General features: G+C 57.8%; 1 protein-coding gene and 1 long non-coding RNA gene across 6 annotated transcripts in view; one reads left to right on the top strand and one right to left on the bottom strand.

The window, feature by feature from the left end:
- Window positions 1-533: 533 nt before the first annotated feature.
- Window positions 534-2,949, bottom strand: LOC113597002 (uncharacterized). The gene is made up of 2 exons (XR_003417840.2): window positions 2,642-2,949; window positions 534-1,046 (listed from the first exon to the last, which is right to left on the bottom strand). It is a non-coding gene; the product is annotated as an uncharacterized LOC113597002 (long non-coding RNA).
- A 6-nt stretch (window positions 2,950-2,955) lies between these two features.
- Window positions 2,956-27,681, top strand: part of SLC38A10 (solute carrier family 38 member 10) — a 45,040-nt gene continuing 20,314 nt past the window's right edge. For 3 of the 5 annotated variants that reach the window (XM_053212226.1, XM_027052399.2, XM_027052397.2), the window contains exons 1-10: window positions 2,957-3,371; window positions 7,976-8,093; window positions 12,721-12,766; window positions 13,525-13,618; window positions 13,824-13,967; window positions 15,215-15,339; window positions 18,435-18,537; window positions 19,470-19,652; window positions 23,497-23,608; window positions 24,681-24,787. In XM_053212226.1, coding sequence (XP_053068201.1) covers window positions 3,273-3,371; window positions 7,976-8,093; window positions 12,721-12,766; window positions 13,525-13,618; window positions 13,824-13,967; window positions 15,215-15,339; window positions 18,435-18,537; window positions 19,470-19,652; window positions 23,497-23,608; window positions 24,681-24,787 — 1,131 coding nt within the window. In that variant the 5' untranslated portion in view covers window positions 2,957-3,272. Of the gene's footprint in view, window positions 3,372-7,975; window positions 8,094-12,720; window positions 12,767-13,524; window positions 13,619-13,823; window positions 13,968-15,214; window positions 15,340-18,434; window positions 18,538-19,469; window positions 19,653-23,496; window positions 23,609-24,680; window positions 24,788-27,681 lie in introns of all 5 variants that reach the window. The other 2 variants (XM_027052401.2, XM_027052398.2) reach the window with 2 other exon arrangements.

Genomic DNA, 27,681 nt, shown 5'->3' with positions numbered 1-27,681 from the left:
AAATAAAATAAAAAAAATAAATAAAACCACAGGAAGATTTCATTTTGCTCACCAGATTGACCACATTGATGATACCAAGTGATGGTGACAATTCAGAGCAGGGGAGCGCAATGTATGGCCCTCAGGCCAAATTGGGCCGGCCAATATTTTTGTAAATAAAACTTTATTGGAACACAGACACGCTCCTCTGTTTACGTGTTGTCTAGCGCTGCTTTTGAGCTACGACAGCAGAACTGAATGGCTGGGATAGAATTCACATGGCTTGCAAAGCAGAACACATCATTTGCTATCTGACTCTTTGCAGGAAACTTTTCCAGCCTCCGACGTAAACTCGCAAGGACTCTTAGAAGTACTTTGAAGTACAGTATAAGCAGTTCGGCCACATCTAGGAACATCGAAGGCTCGCATACTCTTGAACCTACAATTCCCCTCGTAGGTTCCTGCTCTAGAGAAACTCTAACAGAGGAAAGAGACAATACCGTCACTGTATCGCTGTTTATAACGGCAAATAACTGGAAACAAGTCAGGTGCCCTCAGCAGGAGCATAAACACATGTATCCTGGGCTATCTGAACAGTAGACTTCCAGAGAGCAGCAAGAAGGAATGATTCAGAGCAGCAGTATGATGGTGAATCTTGCCAACGGTTGAGTCAAAAGGGAAGTTACAGAAGAATACGCACGTGAGTCCACGAGCAGAAACATCAAAGAGGCCCAAATGCTCTACCCCCACCCGCTGCTGAATTAGTTAGGCTACAACTTGGGCTTCATGCAATGGAGTCCAAAGTAGCAATGGCTTAAACGGGAGGTTTGTCTGCACTCCGTGGAGCAGTGTGGAGGAGGCAGTCAGGGGCTGGGATGATGGCTCTGCAATCTCATGTTGTCCAGGGATCCAGGCTCCTTGCAGCTGGCTGTTCCACCCCTGCCACGGTCCGCATGGCCCGAGCCGGCTTCCGCCCATGACCTCTATGTTACAAGCAGTAGGATGAAGCGTCACCAGACACGAGGGAGGCTAGGAAGTGCGTTCTTTATCCTAGGCAGCCGTATGTGCTGGCGAAATTTGGGAGACAGAAAAAAATGAATATTGAGAGACAAATAGTAAACTTCCCAGTAATCGTTTAGGGATATATCTATATGTGGTAAACCTTCAAAAGGAAAGTAATGAGGGGGTGCCTGGGTGGCTCAGTAGGGTAAGCATCTAACTCTTGATCTCAGCTCAGGTCTTTTTTTTTTTTTTAATGTTTATGTTTGACAGAGAGACAGAGCACAAGCAGGGGAGGGGCAGAGAGAGAGAGAGAGAGAGGGAGACACAAAATCTGAAGCAGGCTGCAGGCTCTGAGCTGTCAGCACAGAGCCCGATGTGGGGCTCGAACCCAGGAACCGTGAGATCATGGCCTGAGCCAAAGTCAGACGCTTAACCAACTGAGCCACCCAGGCGCCCCTCAGCTCAGATCTTGATCTCAAGGTGGTGAGTTCAAGTCCTGTGTCGGGCTCTGCGCCTGGCATGAAGCCCATTGAAAAAAAGGAAAAGTAATGAAATGATAAAATCTGGATAGTGATGATCCCAAAAAGCTGTGTCCACATCTGGGAAGTGGACAGGAAGGTAGACATGTGGAGGGGCCAAAGGGAGTCTCTAAGTTAGTATTCTGTCTTAAAGCCGAACGGTGGGGTCATGAGTATTTATTACGCTCTGTGAAAACACGCATTTGAGTTTCATATCCTATCTTGCATGCTAACATCTCACAAAAATTACGTAAGTAATAAAAAGGTTATAGAATGTATGTATGATTTCTATAAAGGGAAATAAATGGCATTTCCTGTTTTGGCTTTGAATTAAGTACTCTTTACCTGGTATTCCCTCTTCTTCCTCTCGCGTCTGGGGTGGGGTGGGGCGGGGGGAGAGCCTTATCTAGTGGCTGCCCTGCGTGCAGCTGAAGAATCAGCTTCTGCTCTAGGACAGAAGGTCCTTGGTGTGTCCACAAACGCGGTTGCCTTATATCCTCTCCCAGCAGCTGGCAACTCTTCCTGTGCACAGTTCCAGTTTGCTTGGATTTACTTGCTTCCTCTTGAGAAGGTCCTTCCCAGCCCTCCTGTCTCTATCCATCCAGTCAGCAGACACATAGTGAGCATCGCCAGGTGCCAGGAATTCACAGATGTCTCAGGGCCTCTCTCCATTCTCTCCCTTGGTCTTCCATTCCTGTTTGTCCCTCAAGGCCAGGCCTAGAAGCTACCTCCTTCTTGAAGCCCGCCTAGATTTCAGGAGTCCTATTGGTCTCTACCTCTCTTGTCCTCTCACAGTATTTCCTCTGCCCCTTTTACAATGTTAGCTTCTCTCTTTGCACTGATCCGCGTGTAGTGCTAAAGGGCGCCGGCCCAGGAAGCAGATGCCCACGCCCTCTCCTACCAGCTGTGCGCCCACCAAACCTCTCTGTGCCTCCGCGTGTCACTCGTAAAACGGAGGTGCTAGCTCCTCCACACTGGTTCGGTGTTCAGCTCCAACACTTAAGCCCCGGTCCCCGCGTCCAGGGTACCCAGCACACGCCCCGAAATCGGTCCCAAAGTATAATCGCTGAAACTGAACCCCCCAAGCCCCGCTCTTCCCCGAAAGGCGCCGCGCTGCCCTTTCTCTCTTGACCGCCACTGACCTTGCCCTCCAGCCCCTGCAAGGCGAGGCTCAAGAAACCGGACCCGCGGGAAAAGCGGCCCGAAGCTCCGGACGGATGCGGACCCTCACCCAGAACACGGCAGGCCCCCCCCTGCAACCCGCCGACCGCAGGTCCCAGGCCCCGCCCCGGAAGCCCGCACCTGCTTCTCATTGGCTCACGATCCGCCGAGGCCCGCCCCACCAGGCCACGTCGATTCTTCCTTCACGCCAGCCCCGCAAGACACCGCCTACCCTTCCAGGCCCGCCTTTCATTGGTGCTCGCCCCTCAGAGCCCGCCTCCTGCCGTCACTTCCGGGCAGAGGAGGCTGCGGAAGGCGGAAGTGTTCTCGCAGAGGCGGCCGTGAAGTTGGGCTGAGGTGTCCCTGGCTGGTCCCTAACTACTCTTCCGCGTGTGGGCGCGGGGACCCGGAGGCGGCCAGCGAGAGCTAGTGGGGGAGGGGGGCGATGCCATGAGGCAGCCGGAAAGCCTGGCGAGGTCTGGAGGTTGACTGTCCCTGCCGCCTTCCCGTGAGGCCGCCGCCTCCAGGCAGCCGCCCGTTCCCCTCAGGGTCTCGCATCCTGCGGTCGTCCAGCGCGTGGGACCGGGGCTCCCGGGCCCTAGACACCGCGCTATGACGGCGGCCGCCGCCTCCAACTGGGGGCTGATCACCAACATAGTGAACAGCATAGTAGGGGTCAGTGTGCTCACCATGCCTTTCTGCTTCAAACAGGTGAGTCCAGCGGGACAGGGGGTCGCCCCCTCGCCGCCGCGGGCTCACCCGGCCCAGGGTCCGCTGTTGGCGGGGCGCGGGGAGCCAGGGCCGGGTGGATGTGCGGGAGAAGCCCCAGAGGATTCCCTCCGTAAAGGGCGCGCGGTAGCGGAGTTTCGGCCTCGGCCGGAGAGTTCCCGGTTAACCGCTTGAGACCCCAGTGCAGAGCGCGGCAAAGCGGAGTGATGTTTCCCAGGTGGGGAGTGGCCACAGGATTCGGTGTTACTCCCCTTTAGGACTATAACTTTTTTTTTTACGGATTTTATTTGTAATCTCTGCACCCAAGAGATTGGGTGCTGGGGCTCGAACTCAGGACCCTGAGATCAACTGAGCCAGGCAGGCGCCCCCTCTTTATTATTATTTTTAAAAACTCTGACCCGACTGCATTTGTAATGGGGGCGTGTGTGTGTTGGGGGGGGGGGCACAAGTCAAGTCCTTCGGTCCTGGAACTAGATTGGGGTGTTGGTTCCAAGGTCGTTACAGAATTTGCTAGATTGTGGGTGTCACCATATGTAAATCTTACCTCGGTTGAAAAAAAATCGGAAATCTATTTAAAAATAGGTGTAGGGCATTAACGACCGGATGGAAAAAAGTCACCATTTTTGAGATGTGGATTCATTTGGCTTTTGTTTAAATAACGCACAAAAAATAGGTGTTTGGGACTTTAGAAGAGGAACGTTGGTGAAATTGTCAATTGGGCAACTTCTTCCCTAAAAATGAACTTCTCAGCTTCAGTGCCCGGTGGATGGAGTTGTGGCTCTCCCTGCCTGCTGGAGAGAGCTGCTTCCTGCGGGGGGCGGAGGGAGAGGGCAGGTGTCCCGCAAGGCCACACATACCAGTCTTGCGTGATGAAACCAAATAGGTAGAAAAATGAAAATAAAATGACGTTTTGGAACTGAAAGTGGGCATCAGTAGTTTGGTTTTGGAGTAACAGACACTTTGCATTTTTCATATTGAGCATCTTTTGGATAAAAATAGCACATTTATGTTTTTAATCTGGAGATTTTTTTTTTTTTAATTTTAAAAGAGTGTTTATTTATTTTTGAGAGACAGAGACACAACACAAGCGGGGGAGGGGCAGAGAGAGAGGGAGACACAGAATCTGAAACCAGCTCCGGTCTCCGAGCCGTCAGCACAGAGCCCGACGTGGGGCTCGAACCCACAAACCGTGAGATCACGACCTGAGCCGAAGTCAGATGCTTAACCGACTGAGCCCTCCAGGTGCCCCTAAAAATTTTTTATTTTAAGTAGGCTCCACCCCCAACATGGGGCTTGAACTCACAACCCTGAGATTAAGAGTCACATGCTCTACTGACTGGAGCCAGCCAGGCACCCCTGAATCTGCATTTAATTTTTTTTAATGTTTATTTATTTATTTATCTTGAGAGAGAGAGAGAGAGAGAGAGAACGAGTGAGGGAGGGGCAGAGGGAGAGGGAGGGAGAGGATCCCAAGCAGGCTTTGCACTGTCCCTGTGGAGCCTGATGCGGGGCTCGAACCCACGGACCGCGAGATCATGACCTGAGCCACCCAGGTGTCCCTTTATCTATTTATTTTTATTTTTATTAAAAAAAATTTTTTTAACCTTTATTTATATTTTTGAGACAGAGAGAGACAGAGCGTGAACGGGGGAGGGTCAGAGAGAGGGAGACACAGAATCGGAAACAGGCTCCAGGCTCCGAGCTGTCAGCACAGAGCCCGACGCGGGGCTCGAACTCACGGACCGCGAGATCGTGACCTGGCTGAAGTCGGACGCTTAACCGACTGAGCCACCCAGGCGCCCCAATCTATTTATTTTTAAAGTCAACTCTAGCCCCAACCGGGGGCTCGTACTCACGACTCCAAGATCAAGAGTGCACATTCTACCGACTGAGCCAGCCAGCCAGGTGCCCCTGGAGATTCTTGGTCCCCCACCCAGGGCCTACCAGCCTGCATTCCTTTAGAGCTCCCATGTGGGTTACTGATCTGTTGACAGACACGTGGGCGGGAGGACAGGGGCCCTGCCTGCCGAGGTGACAGGCCACGCTGCACCTGCTGCTCCAGAGCCCACGGGGCCCATCTGTGTGTAAGTGCTGCAGATCCCAGCGTGCACTGTGACTTGCCTGGCGTGGCCCGGCCTCCCGGGACACGTGTGGTTGCGTGCCTGCAAGTCCCGGCTGCCATCCTTGAAATCGGTCGGTGAGGTGCCACCGTGGCAGGGCTCTGGCGAGGCACGTGTTTGGACCCAGGTGACTCAGCCGTCCCCGAGTCTGCTGTGGGGTGGGCACGAGGCCCTGCCAGAGCATTTAAACGTGGGCCAGACTCACTGGCCCAGGGGGAGCTCACAGCTGAGTGGCGGAGGCCCACGTGCACGCACAGAACCGCAAGTGGTTCCCCCGTCCTGAGGGCCTGGCGGGGTTGGGACAGCCACTCTCGTCTGGCCATGGCATCCCCTCCGTGGGCGGCCCTCGGCTGGAGCGCAGCAGGAGGCCAGTGGGCACTTTGGGGATGTGTGTGCTTAGTGTCCGACAGCCATGCCATTTAAAAAAAGTCGGTCTGGGGCTTTTTTTGTTTGTCTGGTTGTAGTAACTCGGGTCCTTTAAGCAAAAATGGACATTTTGCCGAAGCAAGACATACATACAAAGAAACACCCTCTTAGGTGTCCTCGTGCCGGGTTGTGAGAAAGTGAGCGCACACGGGTAACTAGCTCCCGAGTCAAGGAACACAGCCTTGCCAACACTGTCCCCTCCACTGGCGGCCCACCCTCTCACCTCTAGGGCCGTCCGTGGGTGGTGCCTCTGTGTTGACGTTATGGACACAGAATCATCCTGCTATGTGCATTTTAAATTAAAAAAAAATTTTTTTTAATTGAATTGTTTGAGAGAGACAGAGCACGAGCAGGGCAGGGGCTGAGAGAGAGGGAGACGCAGAATCCGGAGCAGGCTCCAGGCTCCAAGCTGTCGGCACAGAGCCTGACAAGGGGCTCGAACTCACGAGCTGTGAGCTCATGACCTGAGCTGAAGTCGGATGCTCAACTGGCTGAGCCCCCCCTGCTATGCGCGTTTTAATGTCTACCTACCTACCTGTGCATTTTAATGTCTGTTATACAGATATGCTACAATTCGTTCCCTTCCCTGCATCTGGAGCTCTGTGGGCACCTGTGCGCGGGCTTTGCCGGCACGTGTGCATTTCTCTGGGGTGTTTATCTTCGAGTAGAATCGCTGATTTGTAGGATATGTTGTATGTTCGTCTCTGGTCGACACCAGTAGGACACTTGTTTCTTCAGCTTTTATTTTTTTGTTTTATTTTTTTTTTCCTGCAAATATGGGTAATGCGCTTAGATTACACAGAGGAAAAAAGGGAGTGAGAAGGAAACGACATCTAAGTGAGTCACCCAAAAATTCTTACAAAAGTCCGAGGCTGGGTGTAGCCCCCAGGAACCCAGTCACCGTTGACGTTAGGAACTAATAGAAAATTTTACAAAAGTCTGCTCGTTGCAGCATTCAGGCACTTGTACGAAAGAAAGAGGGCTCTCTCTACAGGGCTCCTGACTTGTAACAGGGACCCCTGGTACCTCACCTGACACGGGGGACCCGGAAGTCAGAGAGGAAAGACGACTGGATAAAACAGAAATACAGTCACAGAGGTTCTCTACTGGTCTGCTCTGTAGGGGCACCAACCTCCGGGTTGTTTCCCCTGCTCTCAACTCAACCTCAAAACCCAGTCCCGAGACCCTGTGTTTATTTCAGTTGCTTAAATTTTTTTTTTATTACCACGAGTGGGGGAGAGGGACGGGGGGGGGGGGGGGAGAGAGAGAGAGAGAGAGAGAGAGAGAGAGGGGGAGGGAGAGAATCTTGAGCAAGCCCCACACCTAGTGTGGAACCGGACTTGAGGCTCAATCTCATGACCCTGGGACCATGACCTGAGCCAAAATCAAGAGTTGGATGCCCACTGACTGTGCCACCCAGGCGTTTGACCTTGTGTTTATTTCTAAAAATGCTCTAGCCCTTTAGACGCTCCCCAAGGTTTCCTAGTCCCTGCCCTTGAGCTGTTTCTTCAGCTTTCGATTACGGATAAATCTTCCGTACATGCAGGTTTTGCAGTGAACGTGTATGTGTGCATTTCTCCCGGGAAAATAGCGGGCGTTGCGATCGGTGGGTCAGATGGTGTCTCTGGAACTCGTAAGAAAGGCGTCAATGTCATTTTTAATCTCTTCCTTCTGGAATGTGGTCACCACTCATAGCTGCCGATGTAAGTGGCTAGAAGGTGGCGAACTGTGGGGTGCACGCGGAGAACTGGGGGTGCCGCTCGTTGGCGGCACCTGGCTGTTCATTAAGACTCGGAGAGGCCACCGAGGAGGAGGTGTCTGTGGCACTCTTTCAGGGCCACAACGCACGTGGCCGCCACACGTGGGGAATCGGTCCCTGTCAGCGCTAGGAATTGTCACCCGTGGGCAGGGAAGCGAGGCAGAGCCGGGGTCTTGGATCAGCAAGAGCGGAGGGAGGCGGGGAGGGCTCTCGGGAGCCACGCGCGTGAGGCCACAGTACTGGCTGGCTTAATTTTGTCTCTTTTTCTCCCAACCCTCCAGTGTGGCATTGTCCTGGGGGCCCTGCTCTTGGTTTTCTGCTCTTGGATGACACACCAGTCCTGCATGTTCCTGGTGAAGTCCGCCAGCCTGAGCAAGCGGAGAACATACGCCGGCCTGGGTGAGAGCGCTGGCCCCTGGCGCGGTGGCCCCAGCCCGAAGCCCCTTCGTAGGCAGGCAGCACGCGCTCTGGCGCCGGGCCCTTTCTCCCTCGTTCGTTTGCTTTTCGTCCACTTTATGCTTCCGGACTTCCTTGAACGGCACTTCTTTTCCTTATCGTAAAGCGTAACTCGGTTTTCAAAAACCGTTAACGGAAACACATGCGTTACCATCGAGGGGACCCTTGTTCCGCTGTCCCCGACTTGTGCAAATACCCGTGGGGAGTCTCCCTTCCGAACTCCGGCGGGACCCGCGGTCCTCAGGCCCGGGGTCTGTTGTGCTTCCGCGCCGTGGATGCCATGGGGGAGACGGTCGTGGGCTTGGGCCGGTGGCGGGCCCGTCACCTGTCTCCCTAGCGGTGCTGTTTCCCCGATGCTCATGGTTGTAATTTTGTGTCCTTTAATTCTGTCTTCCTTGGATTGAGGGCGAGGGCGAGGAGGCTGTGCTTTCTGCTTCCTTTTGGTTTGGACTGTTTCCTAGGCCACTTAGGTCCTAGGGCGGGCCCCTTACTTTCCCAGCGTCCTCGGGCTGGTGTGGATTCTGCACCGCGGATGTCTGGTGTGGGGGATCTCAGAGCTGCGCAGAGTCCCTGGGCTCCGGACCAGAGCCCCTTCCCGGCCTCCCCCACCTCCCGCCAGCGTGTGGCCGGGGCGCCGGGGCCGAGAGGAGGCGGCGAGAGGAAGTGGCGTGCAGATTCCAGAGGGCCAAACGAAATAAAAGCATCTGCAGGGTCTGCGCGTGGGCTTTTGGTGGCTCCACCTCGGGTTTCCTTCCAGTTCGTTGGCTTTGCGTCGGCGTCAAGCTGCCAGCATCCGCTCTGACCTCAGAGCCGAAGGGGCGCCTCCTTCTCTCCTCCCCGAAGAGAGCCGTGCTCTCAGGCCGTCGTCGTCGGAGCCACCTGAGAAAGTGATAGTGACAAGTGAATGGACCGCGCCGGGATGAATTGTGCTCTGGGGCACCCCTTCCCCTGCCTGTAGGGCCCTGGCCTCGGGGTCCCCTCTCTCCTCTCTGAGGGTCTCCATACGGTGGGGTTTCCCGAGAAGACGGCCCACGAGGTGCTTGGTTGTGCCCTGAAAGAGGACGTGTGACGCTAGGCCCGGGAAGGCCGCGGGTTTGACAGCGGTCCGTCTGATTATTCTTAGAAAGTCCCCGAGAAGGCAAACCGATGTGGTGGCAAATGAGAGGCCGAAAGGGAATCGGACAGTGGGCGCCCGTCTACGCGGCTGCCTGGGCCCCCCCTCTACGTGCTTGGGGCGACTGCAGCTCCACTGCTAGAAGCAGAAGAGGCCCCAAACCACCATTGGTCTTCGGTTGTGGGTGGTGTCTTTTGTTCAGCAAAGTGGCTCAGTTGGGTGAGCTCCCGCCTGCGGCCTCGGCCGCCTGGTGTCCAGCCTCGGGCCTGGCCCCGTCTCCCAGAAACAGAGACCCCGCCACTCAGAGAGGAGTCCTCGACAGGAGAAGAGTGTCTCTCGGACCCACACCTGGGCGGAGACCTACTGAAGGGTCTTTCTCTCCATCCTCTGCCTCTGGGAAGAGACCGTGAGAGCTTGTACCACGGCTGGAGAGGGTGGCCCTCGAGGAGGCGCCCCGCATCCCGGTGCCACGGGGTCAGGACGGACCGTCTCTGTCAGCAGACCTCCTGGCCCCGGCGTGCATCGTCCGCTGGGTCCGTGGGCGTCGGGCAGCCGTGGGGGACAGGGACGTGGACAGATGGCCTTCGGCCAGACCTGGAGACCTTGCAGGGCTGGGGCGGGGGCGAAGCTCAAATAGGCCGTTTGAGGCACTAACGCTCCACGGCTGTTGGGGGGGGGGTGCGCGTACGGGCCGTTTTCACGGGTATGTCTGCCTCGCCCAGACGTGAGTCTACGATGGTTTTGCAGTGTGGTGATCCCCCGCGGTGGTCACGTGCTGCCCCCTCCCTGTGACCCGTGTGCAGGTGGCTGTTGGACAGGGAGCTCGGCTGGTCGGGAAATAGAGCGCCGGGCGGTTTTTGTTGTTGTTACTTCCGTGTGTTTGTGGCGTTGGCTGCTCACGGGCTGTGTTGGCGAATCTCATCCATTTCTTACCTCCTGCTTCCTCGCCCTGTGTAGCCTGCTTCACGTAGACTTTTCTAAACCTTGCCTTCAGAAGACAGACCTGCGGGCCAGTCCGCCTCCTCCAGTGGCCTCAGCCCCCGTGAGGCCACCCTGAGCCCGCACCCGGACCTGTGGAGTGTGGCCGGTGCTTCCGAGCTCTCAGTTGTGAGCACCAGATGCTTTGGTGCTGTGTCCGTGGTCTCGTCATCTGACCTCCCGGGGGGCCTGGTCAGCCTGCTGCCCGCTCTGGGGCCCGGGGCGGGGCCTGCAGGGGGCCTGTCCGGCCAGTTTTCTCCCTGCCTGTCTTCAGATGTGTGACCCACACGTGTGGGTACGTGGCTTGGGCACGAGGGCTATAAAGCCAAGCCTCCTGATGCCCAGGGGTCTCTACAGCCTCATTTATGCAACACATGTTTTATTGTCCTCTGTGCAGGTAGCACTGGGGAATCAAATGCAGTCCGAGGCCCGGCTCTGGGGATGGCCGGGTTGCGGTCGCCGTCCTGTCTTGAACGGCACAGTTTGGTGCGCATCACCTCCTCTGCCCTGCTGATGCTGGGCGGTGGTCCGGAGGAGGCTTTGGACAGCTGGCGGAGAGAGCGGGAGTGCGGCCCGGCTCCCGCACTGAGCCCGGCGGTCTGAGAGCTCTGTGTCCGTGGCAGCCTCGGGGCCTTGGGCCGAGCAGTGGCCCCCAGGAGGAGCCGCCACCCTGTCTCCCAGGGAAGGACTGGGAGAGCCTCCCGGCACCAGTCCTAGCTCCGCACGAGTGCACCGGTTAGGCTGGTACGGGGCCACGCCTACTGCTTGTCCCCATGAGGCCCGGCCTGTTAGCTGCAGAGTGCCCATCACCGGCGGGGGCGGGGGGGGGGGGGGACGGCCTGGCTTAGCTCTGGTCCACACCCAGACCAGATGGGCTTGCTCGGAAACCCTCTTGCGGACGCCTGCCAGCCCAATGGGGCTGGTCTGGCGCTGTGGTTCCACCCTTGAGGGGCAGCCCGGGCCCCCTCTGCCCTTCCAAGCACCGTGCCAGGCGGGAGGCTGGGGCTTGGGGGCTGCTGGGCATTTCTGTTTGAGACGCCGGGTTGGAGGTTGCTGAGAGATCTGCACTTGAAGTAGGGGCGGGGTAGGTAAAGAAAGGAGTGAGGGGGAGGCCGGGAACTGGGACGGCCCGGTCAGGATGTCATTCTGAGTGTCTGGGTGAAGAGGGTCACCTCCCACCGTGCTCCTCTGCTTCCTAGAGTACCTTCCATTTTCTTGCTGTCCAGGCTGCGGGCGCGTCCTGGAGTTTTTTCTGGCAGCTGCTCTGAGCATTTGGAGTACGCTGCGGACATTCCACCTCCTCGTGCAGGAGGCGAAGGACTGGGAGGGCCAGGAACGGGGCCACCTCTGCGGGGCACTGAGTTCCGGGTCACGTCCAGGGCTGTGCTGCCTGCCGGCCGTCCTTGGGGGCCTTGGAGCACCTCCCTTTGGTGACAGCAGACCTTCAGCTACTGGCTGCCGTCTGGAGTCCTTCGTTCGTGAAGGCCTCAACTTGGCCTTGAGTCTCCGGCGGGGAGTCAGACAAACCAGGGAGGCCCGCTCGTCGTAGCCCGTGTTGCCTGTGCCAAGCTCCCTTGCTCTTGGCAGCCCTGTGCCTCTTCCGAAGTCGTTTAAAAGTGACGAGTGTTGTTTGGACGCATTGACACCAACTGGCCTGCATGTTTCCTGCTCTCCGAGTCCCTCGGAGCAGGAAGCTGGGCTGTGCGCTCACACCCCCTCTCCGGTTGCCCCTGGGGGATGGGGACTTGCCTGGACGGCGGGGCATGCGGGGTTCCCGGACCGCTGTTCAGTCCTGGGAAGGGCCTTGTGGAGCCAGCTCTTAACCTCTCATCTGCTCAAAGCCATTCTGTTGCCAAGAAGGAAGGACAGGCAACTCCCCTCCACCGTGGGACACGCTGTTCACCGTCCTGAAAAGGGGCAGGTCTGAGACCTCTTGTCCCCTCCCACCCAAAGTGCCCCACCAGAAAGGATTCTCAGAGTTTTCTTCTGAAATCACAGAGAGTGAACATAAGAGCCCTGAACCAGGTCCCTTTGGCGTGAGCCTGGAGAACCGGCACTCTGGGGTGACGGGGAAGCGAGGTCGCCTGGCACTGTCCGCCCTGTCCCCGCCCTTCCCCCGCCCGTGTGCACCTGCAGCCTCGGGTCCGGGCCGGCCTCCTTCAGGGCTGCGTGTGGGAGACTGCCACTTTGAAGGGACAGCTTTCCTTTCCTTTGTTTTGTTTTGTTTTGTTTTGTTTTGAATGAGAAAAGTCAACTGCCTGTGTCTTTTCCTTTGCTTTGTTCTTTTTCCTGTGCTGTCCTTGGTGGTAGACCGGAAGCGGCACGGACCCAAAATCCTAGCACGCTCTCCTCACACCCGTGAAACTCCAGACCGTGGGTCCTTGTCACGTGGCCGTCCTCACCTCGTTTTTAGAGGCGTTTTTGGTGGCGCGCTTTTCGTGTTCTTGGCCGGGAGCTGACTCTCTGTTTCCGCCCTAGCGCTGCACGCCTACGGGAAAGCGGGGAAGATGCTTGTGGAGACCAGGTAGGTGGAGCGGCCTCGCCGACCTGATGCCCGCTGCCCTCCGTCGCCGTGCTGAGAAGCTGGGGGACGGCTGCTGCGTGAGCCACGTGCCTCAGACGTGCATTGGTTTAGAAGGCTACCCTGTTCTGAGGTGTCGCTTACTAATGAGTTGAGAGTTCAAGTCAGTGTTCTCTTAAAATGATTAGACTCGAGGGTGAAAGTCTTACTTAAGCCTCGGGACCGGACAGCTCGGAACACAGAGCACAGCGGCGCTCGCTTAGCTGGGGCCCCTTCCTCGGCACCCCTCCTGAAGCCCCTGCGCCCCCAGCCCCGCACGCTGTCGCCTCCAGGCGGCATCAGATTGGAAATGTCCTATCTTTCTCCCTTTGGAGTGAAGTTTTGCGAGAAGAAAAAATTGCCGGGAAATTGCCCTTTTAGACTTCTAAATCAGGGAATCGTGAACGCAGAAGAACAACTCTCTTTGGAAGTAGTCGATTGTTCTTTTAACTTGAGTAGCATCGCGGGGCGTTTTGGTAGCTCCGGAAAGTGTGTGCAGCCCCCCGTGGGGAGAGAAGTTTAGTTGCTCAGTGTTCGTCACGTGGGATAGAGCGCACTGCGCCCCCCAGCCCCGCAGACCGGTGAATGCTGAGCACCGCGTCTCCCTTGGGGCCCGGCTCCGGGCGGTCACCGGCCAGCCGTGATCGGCGGGGACTCCCGGGGCTCGACCCCTGGCCTCCTGCTAGGATGGTGCCCTCTCAACCCCACCGCGTTCTCCACAGCATGATCGGGCTGATGCTGGGGACCTGCATGGCCTTCTACGTTGTGATTGGAGACTTGGGGTCCAACTTCTTTGCTCGGCTGTTTGGGTTTCAGGTAAGACACGCCCGGGCCCGGTACCCTGGAGGGTCCGTGGCCGCTCCTGTGGCGGTTCCGCGTGGCGCCCCCGTGGGGCCACTGCTCAGCCCCGTGCGGACGGGAGGGCAGGCGGGATGGGCCAGGGTTGGTTCCAGGCTCGCAGGTTCGTAACGCTGGGGGTCCCCCGGGGCGAGGCCTTCCCGGCATGCTCGGCTCCCCCCAGGTGACCGGCACCTTCCGCGTGTTCCTGCTCTTTGCGGTGTCCCTGTGCATCGTGCTCCCACTCAGCCTGCAGAGGAACATGATGGCCTCCATCCAGTCCTTCAGCGCCATGGCCCTCATCTTCTACACCGTGTTCATGTTCGTGGTGAGTGGAGGCCGCCCGAGGCTCCGGGCTGGCCCCCCGCTGCCTTCTGGGGACGACGGGAACGTGGTTGGCAGCCGGGAGGTGTTAGAGTTATCCTCGTGAGCCCCGGTGGGGCACACGGGCCGCCTGGCCTCGGGGGCCGTCGACGGCGGGGGAGGGGAGTCTTCCAGGGCGGGGGGCGCGGCTGACTCCCCAGGAGACAAAGTGTGGATGCTCCTCGTTTTACGGAAAGACATTTTCTGTGTAGCTTGGGATCGGGAGTCTTGGCGCCAGTGTTTAGTCACGAGGGGGCAAGTTGTTTTCTCGATGAACGTGTACAGCCGGCCAGCTCTGGGGGGTCCGGTGTGGAGCTCACGCCTAGAATGCTCCTTTCCTACGAGTGCCCGGAGGCCCCTGGGAGCCGAGCCCCGGACCTGCCCGTTCACAGCGAAGGTCAGAAGCGCCCACTCCTGAGTGAACGGGGTGGAAATACTGCAGTGGGTTTTCCTCAGGACTCCGAGCGCTGGGGGGGTGGGGAGGGGTGCGGCCAGCACCCCCAGTTGTGAGGGCCAGTGCAGTGATGGTCGCCCCTGCTCTCCAGACAGCCCTGTCCTCTATGGGTTCGTCTTTTATTCTTTTTTAAAATTTGTTTATTTGAGAGAGAGAGAGAACGAGCGGGGGAGGGACAGAGAGGGAAAGAGAAAGAATCTCAAGCAGGCTCCGTGCTGTCAGCACAGAGCCCAATATGGGGTTCAAACTCACGAACCCCTGAGACCACGACCTGAGCCGAAATCAAGAGTCAAACACTTGACTGAGCCACCCAGGAGCCCCAGGTTTGTCTGGGTCGGGGGTGGCACTTGCTGCCTCAGTTGGTGGAACGTGCGGCTCTCGATCTCCGGGTTGTGAGTTCGAGCCCCGTGTTGGGTGTAGGACTTACTTTAAAAACACAAAAACAAAAAAAACAAAAAAAAAAAGGAGGGACCTGCCCAGTTTGTGGGGACCATCTGGGCCTCGCTGTGTCCTGCCTGTGCCGAGTCCCCAGTGCAGGCAGCCGCCCGGAGGCCCAGGAGGGTCCTGCAGCGAGAGCTCCTGGTGGCTGCGTGCGTCCAGCCCGTGGCACAGCGGAGGGCAGCGGACTGGGGACCCCGGGCCCCGGCCGGCAGTGTCAGCTCTTGCTGCAGGGGAGCACGTGGCCGAGGCCCCGGGGGTCCCGGGGCCCGTCCCGGTCGTCCGTGTGTCCTGAGCCTTCCCTTCTTGTCCTCGTGCAGATCGTGCTGTCCTCCCTCAAGCACGGCCTGTTCGGCGGGCAGTGGCTGCAGCGGGTCAGCTACGTGCGCTGGGAGGGCGTCTTCCGCTGTATCCCCATTTTCGGCATGTCCTTCGCCTGCCAGTCGTAAGTGCCGTCCGCTCCCAAGGGGCCCCAGGCGCCAGCGTGTTTCGTGGGGCGGGGGTCCGATGCAGGAAGTGGGCGTCGTCTGCTCTCTGTAATCGGTGACGCGGGCCACCAGCTTGTAATGCCTCGTTTCGCTGTGACTTGTCCCCCCTCCAAGTCGAGGGAGAGAGCTGTGTGTATTTTTATCGAGAGGGAACTCGACTTCATTCCTGAGACGTGCTGCTGGCAGCACTGGGGACAGTGCCCAGTTCGCCACCCCCCTCCCCGAAGAGTTGGCTGTGGGCAACACAGAACAGCCCAAAACCATCTGATTCACACAGTCCCAAGCATTTTGCCAAAACTGAGCTGTTCGTGTGAGAATATTTAAAAGGAAATTGCACAAACATTGACTTCCGACTGCCGCCGGGGCGCCTTCGGAGGGGTGTGCGCGTGCGCGAGCGTGCTTTCTCTCTGGCACGCGGGGCTCTGTGAATGCAGATCAGTCGATTTCCAGAATTCCAGCAGCACTACCGTCCTCCCCGGATGACAAGAGCCAGTGATTCATGCCCGGTCGGAACGGTAGCCCGCTCAAAAGAGAGGCGTAAATCCGGCACGGACGGGAAAAGACCATCAGTGCACACGGGTGGGGGGGCGGGGGTGGGGGGGCTGGCGGAGCAGCCCCCCCACCCCCGCCCCCCCGTAGCTCCGCTGGGCATGTATTGTGCCAACCGTAAGCTAACGTGGCAGATAAGTTTGCTCGTGCCGCTGTGTTTACGCCCACATGCGGGATCCAAATCGTCACTTGCCGCTTGCTGTCTCTCTTGGCAGCTCGGTTTCCCACCAGAACGTGCTCCACTCGTGCTGTTTAATGTCCCCATTATAACCGGTGACAGAAGTTACGTTCTCCTACCGCGTACCTAGTTACCGGTTGTCCTTTTTGTCTGTGAGTTTGCTTTTTAAAAAATAAACCCGTGGTTGGGCTTTTTGGTGATGGCCACGTAGCAGCCAGCGCACATCCTTTGGGTTTGGTTCTTAGGTCAGATTATAGGTTCTCGAAGGGTTGTGGGCCCCCATCTTGTTCTGCTGCTTGCAGAGGGCGGCGGCCTGTAGATATGCCCACATTCTCCGCAGTGAGCGGCTGTTGGGGGGCGGGGGGGTCCATGGCGCTTTTAGAGCTCGGCGTGACCAATCTGCCGACGTCCCCATCCTTAATAACACGCGCATCTGCCAAGGGCAGAGATAGAGCTCTCCCCTCTCACTGCGTCTGTGCACCAGAGCGCGTGCAGGACGGGGGCCCCTGCCCGCCATTGCCAGGTGACCGCTAGGGGACCACCAGGCCCTTCCTGTGTGACTGGTCTCCTTATCGCAGGGACGGGCCAGGTCTGTGCTTGGCCCTTGCTGTCTGGCCCTTTCTGGTCTTACTTCATAGTAATGAGTACTTGGTGCAGCACCACTAGGCTCCGGGGCCCGGAGAAGCAGCCGAGAGAACACTGAGCACAGAGAGGCCCAGTGCCCGTGGAGGCCGCTTGGCGGGGCGGGCGGTCTCGGTGCTCTGTGGAGGGCCGAGGTGGAGCGCCGTGGGTGTCTGTGGCTCCCACTGCCAGGGGCTTCTGGGGCACAGGCGGGATCAGAGGGGGCCACCGCCTTGGCCTTCCCACACCTGCTTGTGCCCACGTGCCGGGCACAAGCCCCTCCGCACAGTCCCTGCAGCTCCTGGTGTGTGCCGGGGGCCGCGGAAGGGAGGTCCCTGTCCGGGGGTCTGACCCCGCTCCCCCGAGTCGGCACTCGCCCGTGGGGACCCTGCCCCGGCCCGGGAGCTGCTCGGCGCCGAGACGTTTGTGTGCTGACCCCCGCGTGTCCTCTGCCATGTGGGTGGGCTGCACGGCACGTGCAGCCGGGCGGAGGGGAAGGCGGCTGTACAGCGTGCCCCTGCCCGCCGTGGGTGCCCTGACGGGACAGTGCACTCCAGCTGGGCCTTCCCGCTGGTTTCTGCTGGCTTTTCGGTGACGTTTCCTCTCGCTTTCTTTCTTATTTTTTTTTTTTAAAGAATTTTTTTTTTTTCTACGTTTATTTATTTTGGGGACAGAGAGAGACAGAGCATGAACGGGGGAGGGGCAGAGAGAGAGGGAGACACAGAATCGGAAGCAGGCTCCAGGCTCTGAGCCATCAGCCCAGAGCCCGACGCGGGGCTCGAACTCACGGACCGCGAGATCGTGACCTGGCTGAAGTCGGACGCTTAACCGACTGCGCCACCCAGGCGCCCCTCCTCTCGCTTTCTTGAAGGTGGTTTGGGGGGTTGGCTCCACTGACCGTTCTGCTTGTCCATTCATTGACGACGATCTTCTGTGTCCCGACGCACCCCTGCCAGCTGGCATCCTGCATTCGTGACCGCTGGCCGTGGCCCCCTTGCCCCCATTCTTACGCCACAGTGCATGGGATGGAGGGTGGCCGCCTCTCCGTCATTCACCCCCAGGACAGTTCCATCCCTGCCGCCTTGTCTGGACAACCCCCCCCCCCCCCCCCCCCCCCCCCCGCCCTGCAGCCTCCCCTCCTGGGGCCACACACAGACCTCCCTGTCCCCACCCCCCCCCCAGCGCCTCTCCCCACCTGCTTCCCTCAGTGACTCTCTGTTCGCACAGAGCCCGGACGAGTCCCCCTCACACCCAGCAGCTCTGCTCTCCTGGCCCTTGGACCGGCTCCGGTCACCGGCACTGAGGCGAGGGCAGGCGGCCCGGCCCCGCTTATGTTTGTTTAACTTTCTGTTCTTTTGACGGCAGTGCCCTGAACCGCTTCCTGCTTCCCCTGCGGGCGCGTGCTCTCCAGCGCAGCCCAGCACTCCGCACAGGGGCCGCACTCCTGCTCCAGCGGGACAGATGGCCTTTCGTCCTGTGGCACTTGTGAAATGTTTATAGAGAGCTCGTTGGCGGTGGGGGGGCGCTCCGGGTGCAAGTGGCTGCAGTCTGCTGTCCAAACCGTGGTCAGCCGTGGCCCCGACTTACTGTGGTGGCGGGTGTGGTTGGAAGGTGCTGGAGACTCGACCTCGGACCTGGAAACTAGGGAGCCACGGGGCGTGTCTCTCTGGAATCTGCTTGTTGAAGTGGCTTGCGTTTATACAGCCAGGTTCTGCCCACCTACGACAGCCTGGACGAGCCGTCGGTGAAAACCATGAGCTCTATCTTCGCCTCCTCCCTCAACGTGGTCACCACCTTCTACGTCACGGTAGGAGCCCTTTTGCGCCCTCTCCCGTCTCCCATGTCAGGAACGGACTTGGCTCTCGGCCCCTTCCCCCCCATCCCCCCGTCCCCCCCACCCGCCACCAGGCTTGCCCTTTGTTCCTTTCCCACCCAGTGCCCGGTGGCCACGGGACAGACCCCCTCAGCTCGGCTCCACGGCCACCCGCAAGGCCGCTCTGCCCTGGGCGGCGCTGCCGTCGCTCCTGTTCCGGGGGGCGTTTGGGCACGGACCGTTCCCAGGTTGCACTGGCTGGGAGGCTCCTTCGACTTCTCCGAGACCTTTGCCAATCAGCTGTGGAAGGGGGCGTGTCTGTTAACAGAAACTAGAAAGCGTAAGATCGCGGAGGAAGAAAATAACCTCCGATTCCAGCCCCCAGGTGCCGTTACAGTTGACATTTTGGTAGATTTTTTTCCACACTTCTTAGTGTTCCCATTTGTTCTGGTTTTCGCATCGCACACAAAATCATCGCTGTGCCGAGATCCCAGCTTGTTTCCCTGAGCCTCGCGGCCTCTGCGTCGTGTCGGTTTCTGCAGATGGTCCACACAGATTGTCGTCCACGCGGTGTCCATCCTCGGGCGAGCACGGTGTGCCCCACGACTCCCGGGTTTGGGTTTTGCACCAGATGAAGACCGGCCGCCGTGCGGGGCCTGCGGGGCATCCGGAGGCTTCCTTCCGCTGGGGCGGCTCCGCTTCCCCAGTGCCTGCTGTCCCCGCGGGAAGCTCCCGGAGCCTCGGCAGAATTGAGCCTTCCGGTCGCGGGGGGGGGGGGGGGGGGGGGGGGCGGTTTGCAAGCCAGAAAGCCAGAGTCCGACGTGCGCCATGGGCTTGCCGGAGCTGCTTGTGCAGGGGCCTGTGGCTGCCTCCGGGGGTGGGGAGCACGGCCCCACCGCCCGCCCTCCGCTGCTGTCCTTCCACAGGTGGGCTTCTTCGGCTACGTGAGCTTCACCGAGGCCACCGCGGGCAACGTGCTGATGCACTTTCCCTCCAACCTGGTGACGGAGATGATGCGCGTGGGCTTCATGATGTCGGTGGCCGTGGGCTTCCCCATGATGATCCTGCCGTGCCGACAGGCCTTGAACACACTGCTTTTCGAGCAGCAGGTAAGGCTCTCGAGGCCCTTCGGACCGCACTTGGCCAGGGAAATGCTTTCCTGATCTGAATCGTGTTCTCTTTTGTTGGCTTTTGCTGGGTCTTTTCTTTCCTGGGTGGTGGTAGGGGGAGCTTTTCCTAGTTAAAAATGGAAAAGCTTTGGGACACCCGGGTGGTTCAGGTGGTTGAGCGTCTGACCCTTGATTTCAGCTTGGGCCATGATCCCAGGTCATGGGATCGAGCCCTGCATTGGGCTCCATGCTGAGCGTGGAACCTGCTAGAGATTCCCTCCCTCCCTCCCTCCCTCCCTCCCTCCCTCTCTCTCACTCTCTCCCCCCCTCCCTCCCCCTCCCTCCCTCCCCCCTCCCTCCCCCCAGCTCATGTATTTGCACGTGTGCATGCTCTTTCTCTCTCTCAAAAAAAATTAAATTAAAAAAATGGACAAGCTTTGATTAAAGTGAAATCTTTTATAGGGACTTATCTTAATTAAAAATAATTTTTTATATATTTTATATGTTTATTTTGAGAGAGAGGGAGGGTGCATGCACACACGCGTGCACAGGAGAGGGGCAGAGAGAGTGGGAGAAAGAATCCTATGTAGGCGTGTGCTGTGAGCACCAAGCCCGACCAGGGCTCCATCCTGAGAACTGTGAGATCGTGACCTGAGCTGAAATCAAGAGTCAGCACTTAACTAACTGAGCCACTAGGCACCTAGGAATTTCTTTAATGTTTATTATTTTTTTTAATTAAAAAAAACAATTTTTAGGTTTACTTATTTTGAGAGAGACAGCACAAGCAGGGCAGGGGCAGAGAGAGCGGGGAACAGAGGATCCAAAGCAGGCTCTGCTGACAGCAGAAAGCCCGATGTGGGGCTTAAACCCACGAACCACGAGATCATGACCTGAGCCAAAGTCAGACACTTAACCGACTGAGCCACCCAGGCGCCCCAAATGTTTATTCATTTTTGAGAGAGAGCGTGAGTGGGGTAGGAGCAGAGAGAGAGGGAGACACAGAATCTGAAGCAGGCTCCAGGCTCCAAGCTGTCAGCACAGAGCCTGATGTGGGGCTCGAACCCACGAACCGGGAGATCATGACCTGAGCCGAAGTTGGACGCTCAAACGACTGAGCGACCAGGCACCTTGGGATTATTATTATTATTATTACTTTTTTAAGCCAACTTTGGAGAGAAGAGCTGGAACGAAGGGGTCTGTTCACGTGGGGCGCGTGGAGAGTGTCTGGGCAGCGAAGGCCCGCTCCCATGACTATACAGCCCCCTGCTGTCATCCCCAAAACAGCGATGCAGCAGGAAACTGGGCCCTTGAAGCTGTGGAATGTGTGGGAACGTGGAAGAGCCACTTTGTGACGATGGCCAGGTCGGCACTGGGGTCGGCGCCCGGTGCTCTCCATGCTGGTGGAACTTAAAGTTTCAGCAGTTTGACAGAAGCTTCCAGAAGAGGCTGAGTTTTGTTCACTTTCATGTGTGCACTCAGGGCCCTGCTTAGCCCTTTATGAGACATTTTCCCATGCATGGGTTGGAACTGGAAGTTTCTCTCGGCTCTGTGTTGCCAAGTCAAAAACAGAAGTTCTGTGTCACAGTTCGTGCCCCTAGTTGTGGGAGTCCCCGTCTTTCTCGGGAGCCCACAGCCTCGCAGCTTCTTTTGCAGCTTCTTTCCGCGGCCGTGTCTTGTGACTCTGGCCTGAGGTCCTTGAGTCCGGTCTGCGGTGTCAGCCAGGACTCCTGGTGGCCGCACAAGTTCCACGTGAACTGCTGAGGCCGCGGGGCAGGTGGGGAGTTTGGGGTCTTGAACTCCAGGAGACGGGGGGTCCAGTAGCCAGATTGGGTAGGGTGGGCTGCCGGGGCCTCCAGAAGAGCTAGAGTGGGGCCTGCTGTCCACGTGGTTGGCATGCGCTCGAGGCGGCCACCCCCCAACCCCCCGCCCCCACCGGTGGTGCCACCAGAGACGGCACCTCGTGGCAGAGGCTGAGTCCTGAAGGACTGGCTGTCCTTCCACCTCCAGTTTGTCCCCCTCACCCCCCGTCGTTCAGGTACCTGGGCGCCAGACATGGCATGACGTCGCACTTTGTCCCTTGGGGGTGGTGGCTGGGTCGTCTCCCCGCCCCACCTCTGCACTGTGAGTTGCTCGCGTCCATCTTTCACAGTCTGTTGCCAACACACGCTTAGTGTATGAGCGGCATTTGTGCCTCTGTATATAATGCATTTTTATCGTTTACGTTATTTTTTTTTGATGTTTATTTTGAGAGAGAGACAGAGCATGAGCGGGAGAGGAGCAGAGAGAGAGGGAGACACAGAATCCGAAGCAGGCTCCAGGCTCCGAGCTGTCAGCACAGAGCCTGTCGCGGGGCTCGAATCCACGAGCAGTGAGATCATGACCTGAGCCAAAGTTGGACACTCAACGGGCTAAGCCAGCCAGGCACCCCAATTTTTATCGTTTAAGAAGTAAAATCCATAGTGGCATTAGAGGAAATAGTAAATCAAGGAAAAAAGCTCAGGTGGCTGGGTGGCTCAGCCGGTTGAGCATCCCATTCTTGATTTCGGTTCAGGTCAGTATCCCGGGGTCGTGGGATCGAGCCCCACGTTGGGCTCCATGCTGAGCACAGACCCTGTTTGAGATTCTTTCTCCTTCTCACTGCCTTGTGCTCACGCCCCCCCCCCCAAAAATAAAGACAGATAAATAATTAAAAAGGTTCTCTCTCTCCCTCTGCCCCTCCCCCCCACTCGCATGTTCTCTCTCTCTCAAATAAAAAATAAAAATTTTAAAAATGAAGAAAGAGACTTCATCTGTGTCTCTCCGTCCTCCCACAGATGACGTGGCAAGTGTGTGTCTCTTTAGAGTCCTTCCCTGAGTGCACTCCCGTCTGCGAGTGCGTGTCTCCAACGTGTCAGCCAAACACCTCCCCGCCCTTGCTCTGGGTCCCAGCTCTTGTGGGTGCTCCGGTCGTTGCGGGGCGTTCACGCGTGACCTCTCGGGGGTGACTCTGTCCCGACCTCCTCCGCACATGGAGCTTCCCCTTCCCCCCCCCCCCATTTGGAGTACCGGGTAGGTTTCTAGGCAGGAGTTCTCGGGTCCAGAGGGGTAGCCCTAACACCCCCCCTCGCCAGACCAGGTGCGAGCCGTCCTCCTAAGCCGCTCAGAAACTCGGGCTGCGGCCGTCCTAAGAAAGCTGCCTGCGTCAAGGTCTATTCTGGAAATCGGGTGCTTTGAACTTCTGGTTATGGAAGGTTCTGAGGCTCCCCCGGAGAGGTGTTTCCCAGCCCCGAACGGGAACCGCGGTCAGCCCCTCCTGTGTGCCCAGCGCTGCTCTGGTGCGTGAGCCTGGGTTACACTGCGCGGCGGTCCTTTCCTTCCTCTCGGGCTGCGTGTCCAGCGCCTGGAAGGGACAGTGGGTGGCACCGGGTGGCACGAGGGTGTGCCGGGAGTGGGCGCCCCGGGGCTCCCGCTGCGCTCTGAAGCCATCAGCCGCTGTGCGCGGCGCTGGGGCTGGGCTCTGGTGTCCGTGCTGCTACCACGCGGCGGCACTGTTCTCCGTCTCTCCCGCGGGTTGCTCTAAAGGAAGACGGAAGGATCTGCCGCTCACGTGTCGAGAAACGGAGTTCTCTGGTTTCCCTTCCCCGCCGGACGTGAGGCGCAGCCTGTGCCTTCCTGGCGTCTCGCCAGTTTGGGTTTCCGGTTCCCAGTCACATTGCCGAGCCGGGCAGTGCCGCGTCTGGAGCGCGGCTGGCGGCCTCGTCCTCACCCGTCGGCGGCACAAGGCAGGGCCCTTTGAGGGCGTCCTGGCTGGAGCGCGGGGAGGTCAGTCATTTTGAAACCTTTGTTTTTGTTTTCTTTCACCCAGCAGAAAGATGGCACCTTTACCGCTGGGGGGTACATGCCCCCTCTGCGGTTTAAAGCGCTCACCCTCTCTGTCGTCTTTGGAACCATGGTCGGTGGAATCATGATCCCAAACGGTGAGTGTGGGGGGGAGGCTGCTCCGGGGCCCGATCTCCTGCCGGCCCTCTGCCTGTCCCCCGTCCTCCTGCGTCCCTGTGTTACGCGTAGGGACCCTGGAGCCGTCCCTGCCTGGAGTCTCATTCAACCAGGACACATCCCAGAGTCTCATGCCACCCTCCCTGGTGTCCTAGAACAGTCTAGACACCCTCAGTGAATCTTTGGCACCCCAAGAAAAGCGTGGGACGAACGTCTCAGCGTCAGGGAACCACTAGCACACGCAGAAACCTGAGCACTTGAGCCCTGGGTGGAGACGGAGGTGCGGGGACGCGGGCCCGGTTTGTGAAAACGAGGGGCTGCGGCAGCTCCTGTGCTCTTGACTCCCGGTTTTGATGACACATCACCGAGGGAGGACCCGAGCAGGGTCTGAGCTCTCAAACGCGTTCTCCCGGACACGCAGAGCTTCCTGCCATCAGATACCCGGCGGGGCCTGCGTGCGCTCCCCCCAGGTAACCGACCAGGCGTCCGCACTCCATGCGTCCTGGCTTCCACACATCCGAGGACCCGTCCTGCTCCGTCTCTCGCCGAGCGAGGCGGAGGGGGTGGTGATTTAAGATGAGCCATCCGAGAAGCCCCTGCTGGACAACCACGTGCTCTGGGAGGAACCAGGGCGGTGCTCTCAGGGCTCACTTTGGGCCGGACCCTATGGAGAGATGCCCGCTCCTGCCTCGCCAAGGCCCACACGGTCGAGGGAGGGAGCCGCGTTGGCCCCATTTCACTGGCCAGGAACTGAGGTGCAGGCAGCATGGAGCTAGGCTGAGACTCCACGGCCGGGAAGGCGTGGCCTCTTGGCCTCTGGTTCTCCTGGGGCCTCCGGCCCCACACCGTGCCCCCCTGTAGCCTCGGACGGCATCCCCTTCACTGTGGCGGTGGGCACGGGAGGGGTGCCTCTGCTCCCACTCGTGTTCTGGAGGCGTGCGTGGAGGGGCCTTGTGGCAAGGGGCTTGCTCGCCTGGGCCTGCTGAGAGCTTTCATTCGGTCCCTTGCCGGAGCCGCTGGCCCTCACCCCTCCCTGTTGCTTCCTGTTCCCAGTGGAGACAATCCTGGGCCTCACGGGCGCCACGATGGGAAGCCTCATCTGCTTCATTTGTCCGGCTCTGATCCATAAGAAAATCCACAAGAACGCCCTTTCCTCCCAGGTGAGTGTGGCTCGGCCCCACGGGCTGGGTCTGGGCTCGGGGCGAGGCAGGGGGTCGTGCTGTCCCACGAGGGCTTCTCAGGAGGTGAGGTCCTTGGTCCGGATGGTGCAGGAGGCACAGGGTCAGGCCACACCACTGCCATGCGGACGTGGGGAGGTTCCCGGGGGCCAGGTGTGTGTGTCGCACCAGCTTCCTCAGCCGAGCGCCGAATACCGGAGTGCTTTTGTGCGACCGTGTGTCTGGACGGTGAGTGGTGCTTCCGTGAGTGCGTGTGCGCTGCACGCTTCGCAACCCTCCCCCAGCTCCCCCCTTCCCCCCCCCCGCCACGGCGCCCCCACTGTCTCCCTGGACCGCGTGATGGGGTGCCCTCTGCCGCGTGGAGACAACTGTGACGACTGTGTGTGTGCCCGAGTGCTGGGATAGACTTGCCTCTTGCCAACCTGGTAGGGGCTTGCTGAGTTCTTCCCCCCCGGTGTGGTTTGGTGACTGTTTCAGGAGTACCGTGTACTATGCATACAGCAGAGCCCCTAATTCTCTGCGCACAGCCTGACCCCTTGCTAAGTGAACCCAGCCACAGAGCCACCGTGGCAGGTTTAGAACATTCCAGCACTCGAAGGCTCCCTGGGGTGCCTCGCAGTCTTTCCCCTCCAAAGGTTACTGCTCATCTGTCTTCTGATCTCTTGGAAAAACTTTGCCTGTCTTCGAGTTGGGGTAAATGGAGTCTAACAATGCGTGTTTGTGTACGTCTGGCCTCCTTACCCAAGCGTCACATCTGCGACCAGCTGTGTCGCCGCGGGGTCGGGCAGCTTGCCTCTTCTTGCTGCGCGACATCGCATGGTTCCCCCAGGGCAGACGGTGGGGCCCTCCACGAGACTCTTCTGTGATGTGCGTGCAGCACGTCGGTGATTCACTGAGGCAGGGGTAGCGGGTCCCGGGCTTACGTCCCCCCAGCTTCGGCAGCTTTTGCCAAACTTCTGCCGGTTTTCCAAAAGTGGTCTTCTGGCCCCACATTAGAATTCCAGTTGCTTTTGCATCTGCTGTCCTGGTCACAGATGCTAGTCCTTCCGAGGGCTGTGCGGTGGCACCTCGTGTGGGTTTTAATTTGCAGTTCCCATGGGGCGTCTGCGTGGCTCAGTCAGTTGAGCGACCAACTTTGGCTCAGGTCACGATCTCACAGTTTGTGAGTTCGAGCCCCGCGTCGGGCTCTGTGCTGACAGCTCAGAGCCTGGAGCCTGGAGCCTGCTTCAGATTCTGTGCCTCCCTCTCTCTCTCTGCCCCAACCCACTCGCATTCTGTCTCTCTCTCTCTCAAAAATAAGTAAACATCAAAAAAATTAAAAAACAAATTTGCAGTTCCCAGATGACTAGTGGTGTTGAGCCCCCTCACATGGGCATGTCCGCCGTGGGAGCCTCTGTGACTGCCTTTCACATCTTGTCCCGTTTCAGCTAGTGGGTTGTTGGTCTTTCTTTTTATAAACAGTCTTTTTTTTTTTTTTTTTAATTTTAAAAATTTAATTTAGTTTATTTATTTTAGAGAGAAAAAGAAAGAGTGACACAAGGGACATAGGGGGAGAGAGAGAGAGAGAATCCCATGAAGGGCAGAGAGAGAGGGAGAGAGAGTGCAGAGCCGGAAGCAGGGCTCGAGCTCACGAACCGTGAGATCACGACCTGAGCCGAGGTTGGATGCTTAACCGACTGAGCCACCCAGGCGTGTTGTCTTCCTCTTAATGATTTTGTGGAAGTTCTTAGAAGATTCCGGATCTAAATCTTCTTTCAGAAATACCTACTGCCGATGTTTTCGCTCTTGGCGACCTTTCCACTTCCTTCGTGATACCTTTTGACCAACAGCTCTTCTTCCTTTTAGTGTACTTCAGTTTGTCACCCTTCTTTTGCTGGGTGCTTTTTATGTGCTGTTTTAGAAACGTTTGCCCGCTGCAGGGTCCTACGGATAGCCTCCCGGGTTAGACTCTGGAAGCTTTTATCATTCACATTCAGATGCACACTCTGTCTGGAACGGATGGGGAGGTAGGGTGAGGGCTTCTAGCTTATTGCACCCTCTGTTTCCTCTTTTTCGTTCTGTCTTCTTTGCCCACGGTTTCTCTTTAGATTTCCAGACCTTTGGGGTTCCCGGTAACCTTTTGTACCACTGTTTTCAAGCACGATCCCCTTGTGGTTGGAGAACATACGCTGAAGAACTTGAATTTCAGCGCTTTGACGTTTCCGAGGCTTGTTTTGTGTCCCAGCACGTGGTCTTCTCCAGTGGATGCGCAGGGCCTGTGGGTGGTTAGACCATTTACTAACTGCGATTTTCAGATCTTACGTGGTCTTGCTCGTTTTTTGACCTCGTGTATCAGTTAGGGGAAAGATAGGACAAGTCAGGCTGTAATTGTAGGGTTGTTTATTTCTCCTTTTAGGTGTATCAGTCTTTGCTCTTTATCTTGAAGCTATGTTATTAGGAGCATGTTGTTTTAGGCTGGTTGTTTCTTGTTAAAACTAACCCTTTTTGGGGCGCCTGGGTGGCTCAGTCAGTTGAGCAACCAGCTTCAGCTCAGGTCATGATCTTGAGGTTCATGAGTTCGAGCCCCGCGTCGGGCTCTCTGCTGTCAGTGCAGAGCCCGCTTGGGATCCTCCGTCCCCGCTCTGTCTCTGCCCCTCCCCTGTTTGTGCTCTCAAAAATAAACAAACATTTAACATTTTTTTTTTTTTTAAACCCAACTAACCCTTTTTCCTGTGAAACGTCTCTTTTTATCTTTGGGACTGCTTCTGTCCTTAAAGTTGGTCTTGTCTGATATAGCGTGACTAACTTGACTTTGCTTTGGATTAATATTTACACAGTATAGTTTTCTATCCTTTTTTGATCTCTCTATGCTTTTTATATTTGTGGTATGTCTTAGA

The sequence above is a fragment of the Acinonyx jubatus genome, chromosome E1 (genome assembly GCF_027475565.1).
Source record: "Acinonyx jubatus isolate Ajub_Pintada_27869175 chromosome E1, VMU_Ajub_asm_v1.0, whole genome shotgun sequence".
NCBI lineage: Eukaryota > Metazoa > Chordata > Mammalia > Carnivora > Felidae > Acinonyx > Acinonyx jubatus.
Note: the sequence above shows the minus strand (reverse complement) of the source record. Positions and strands in the feature narration are given on the sequence as shown.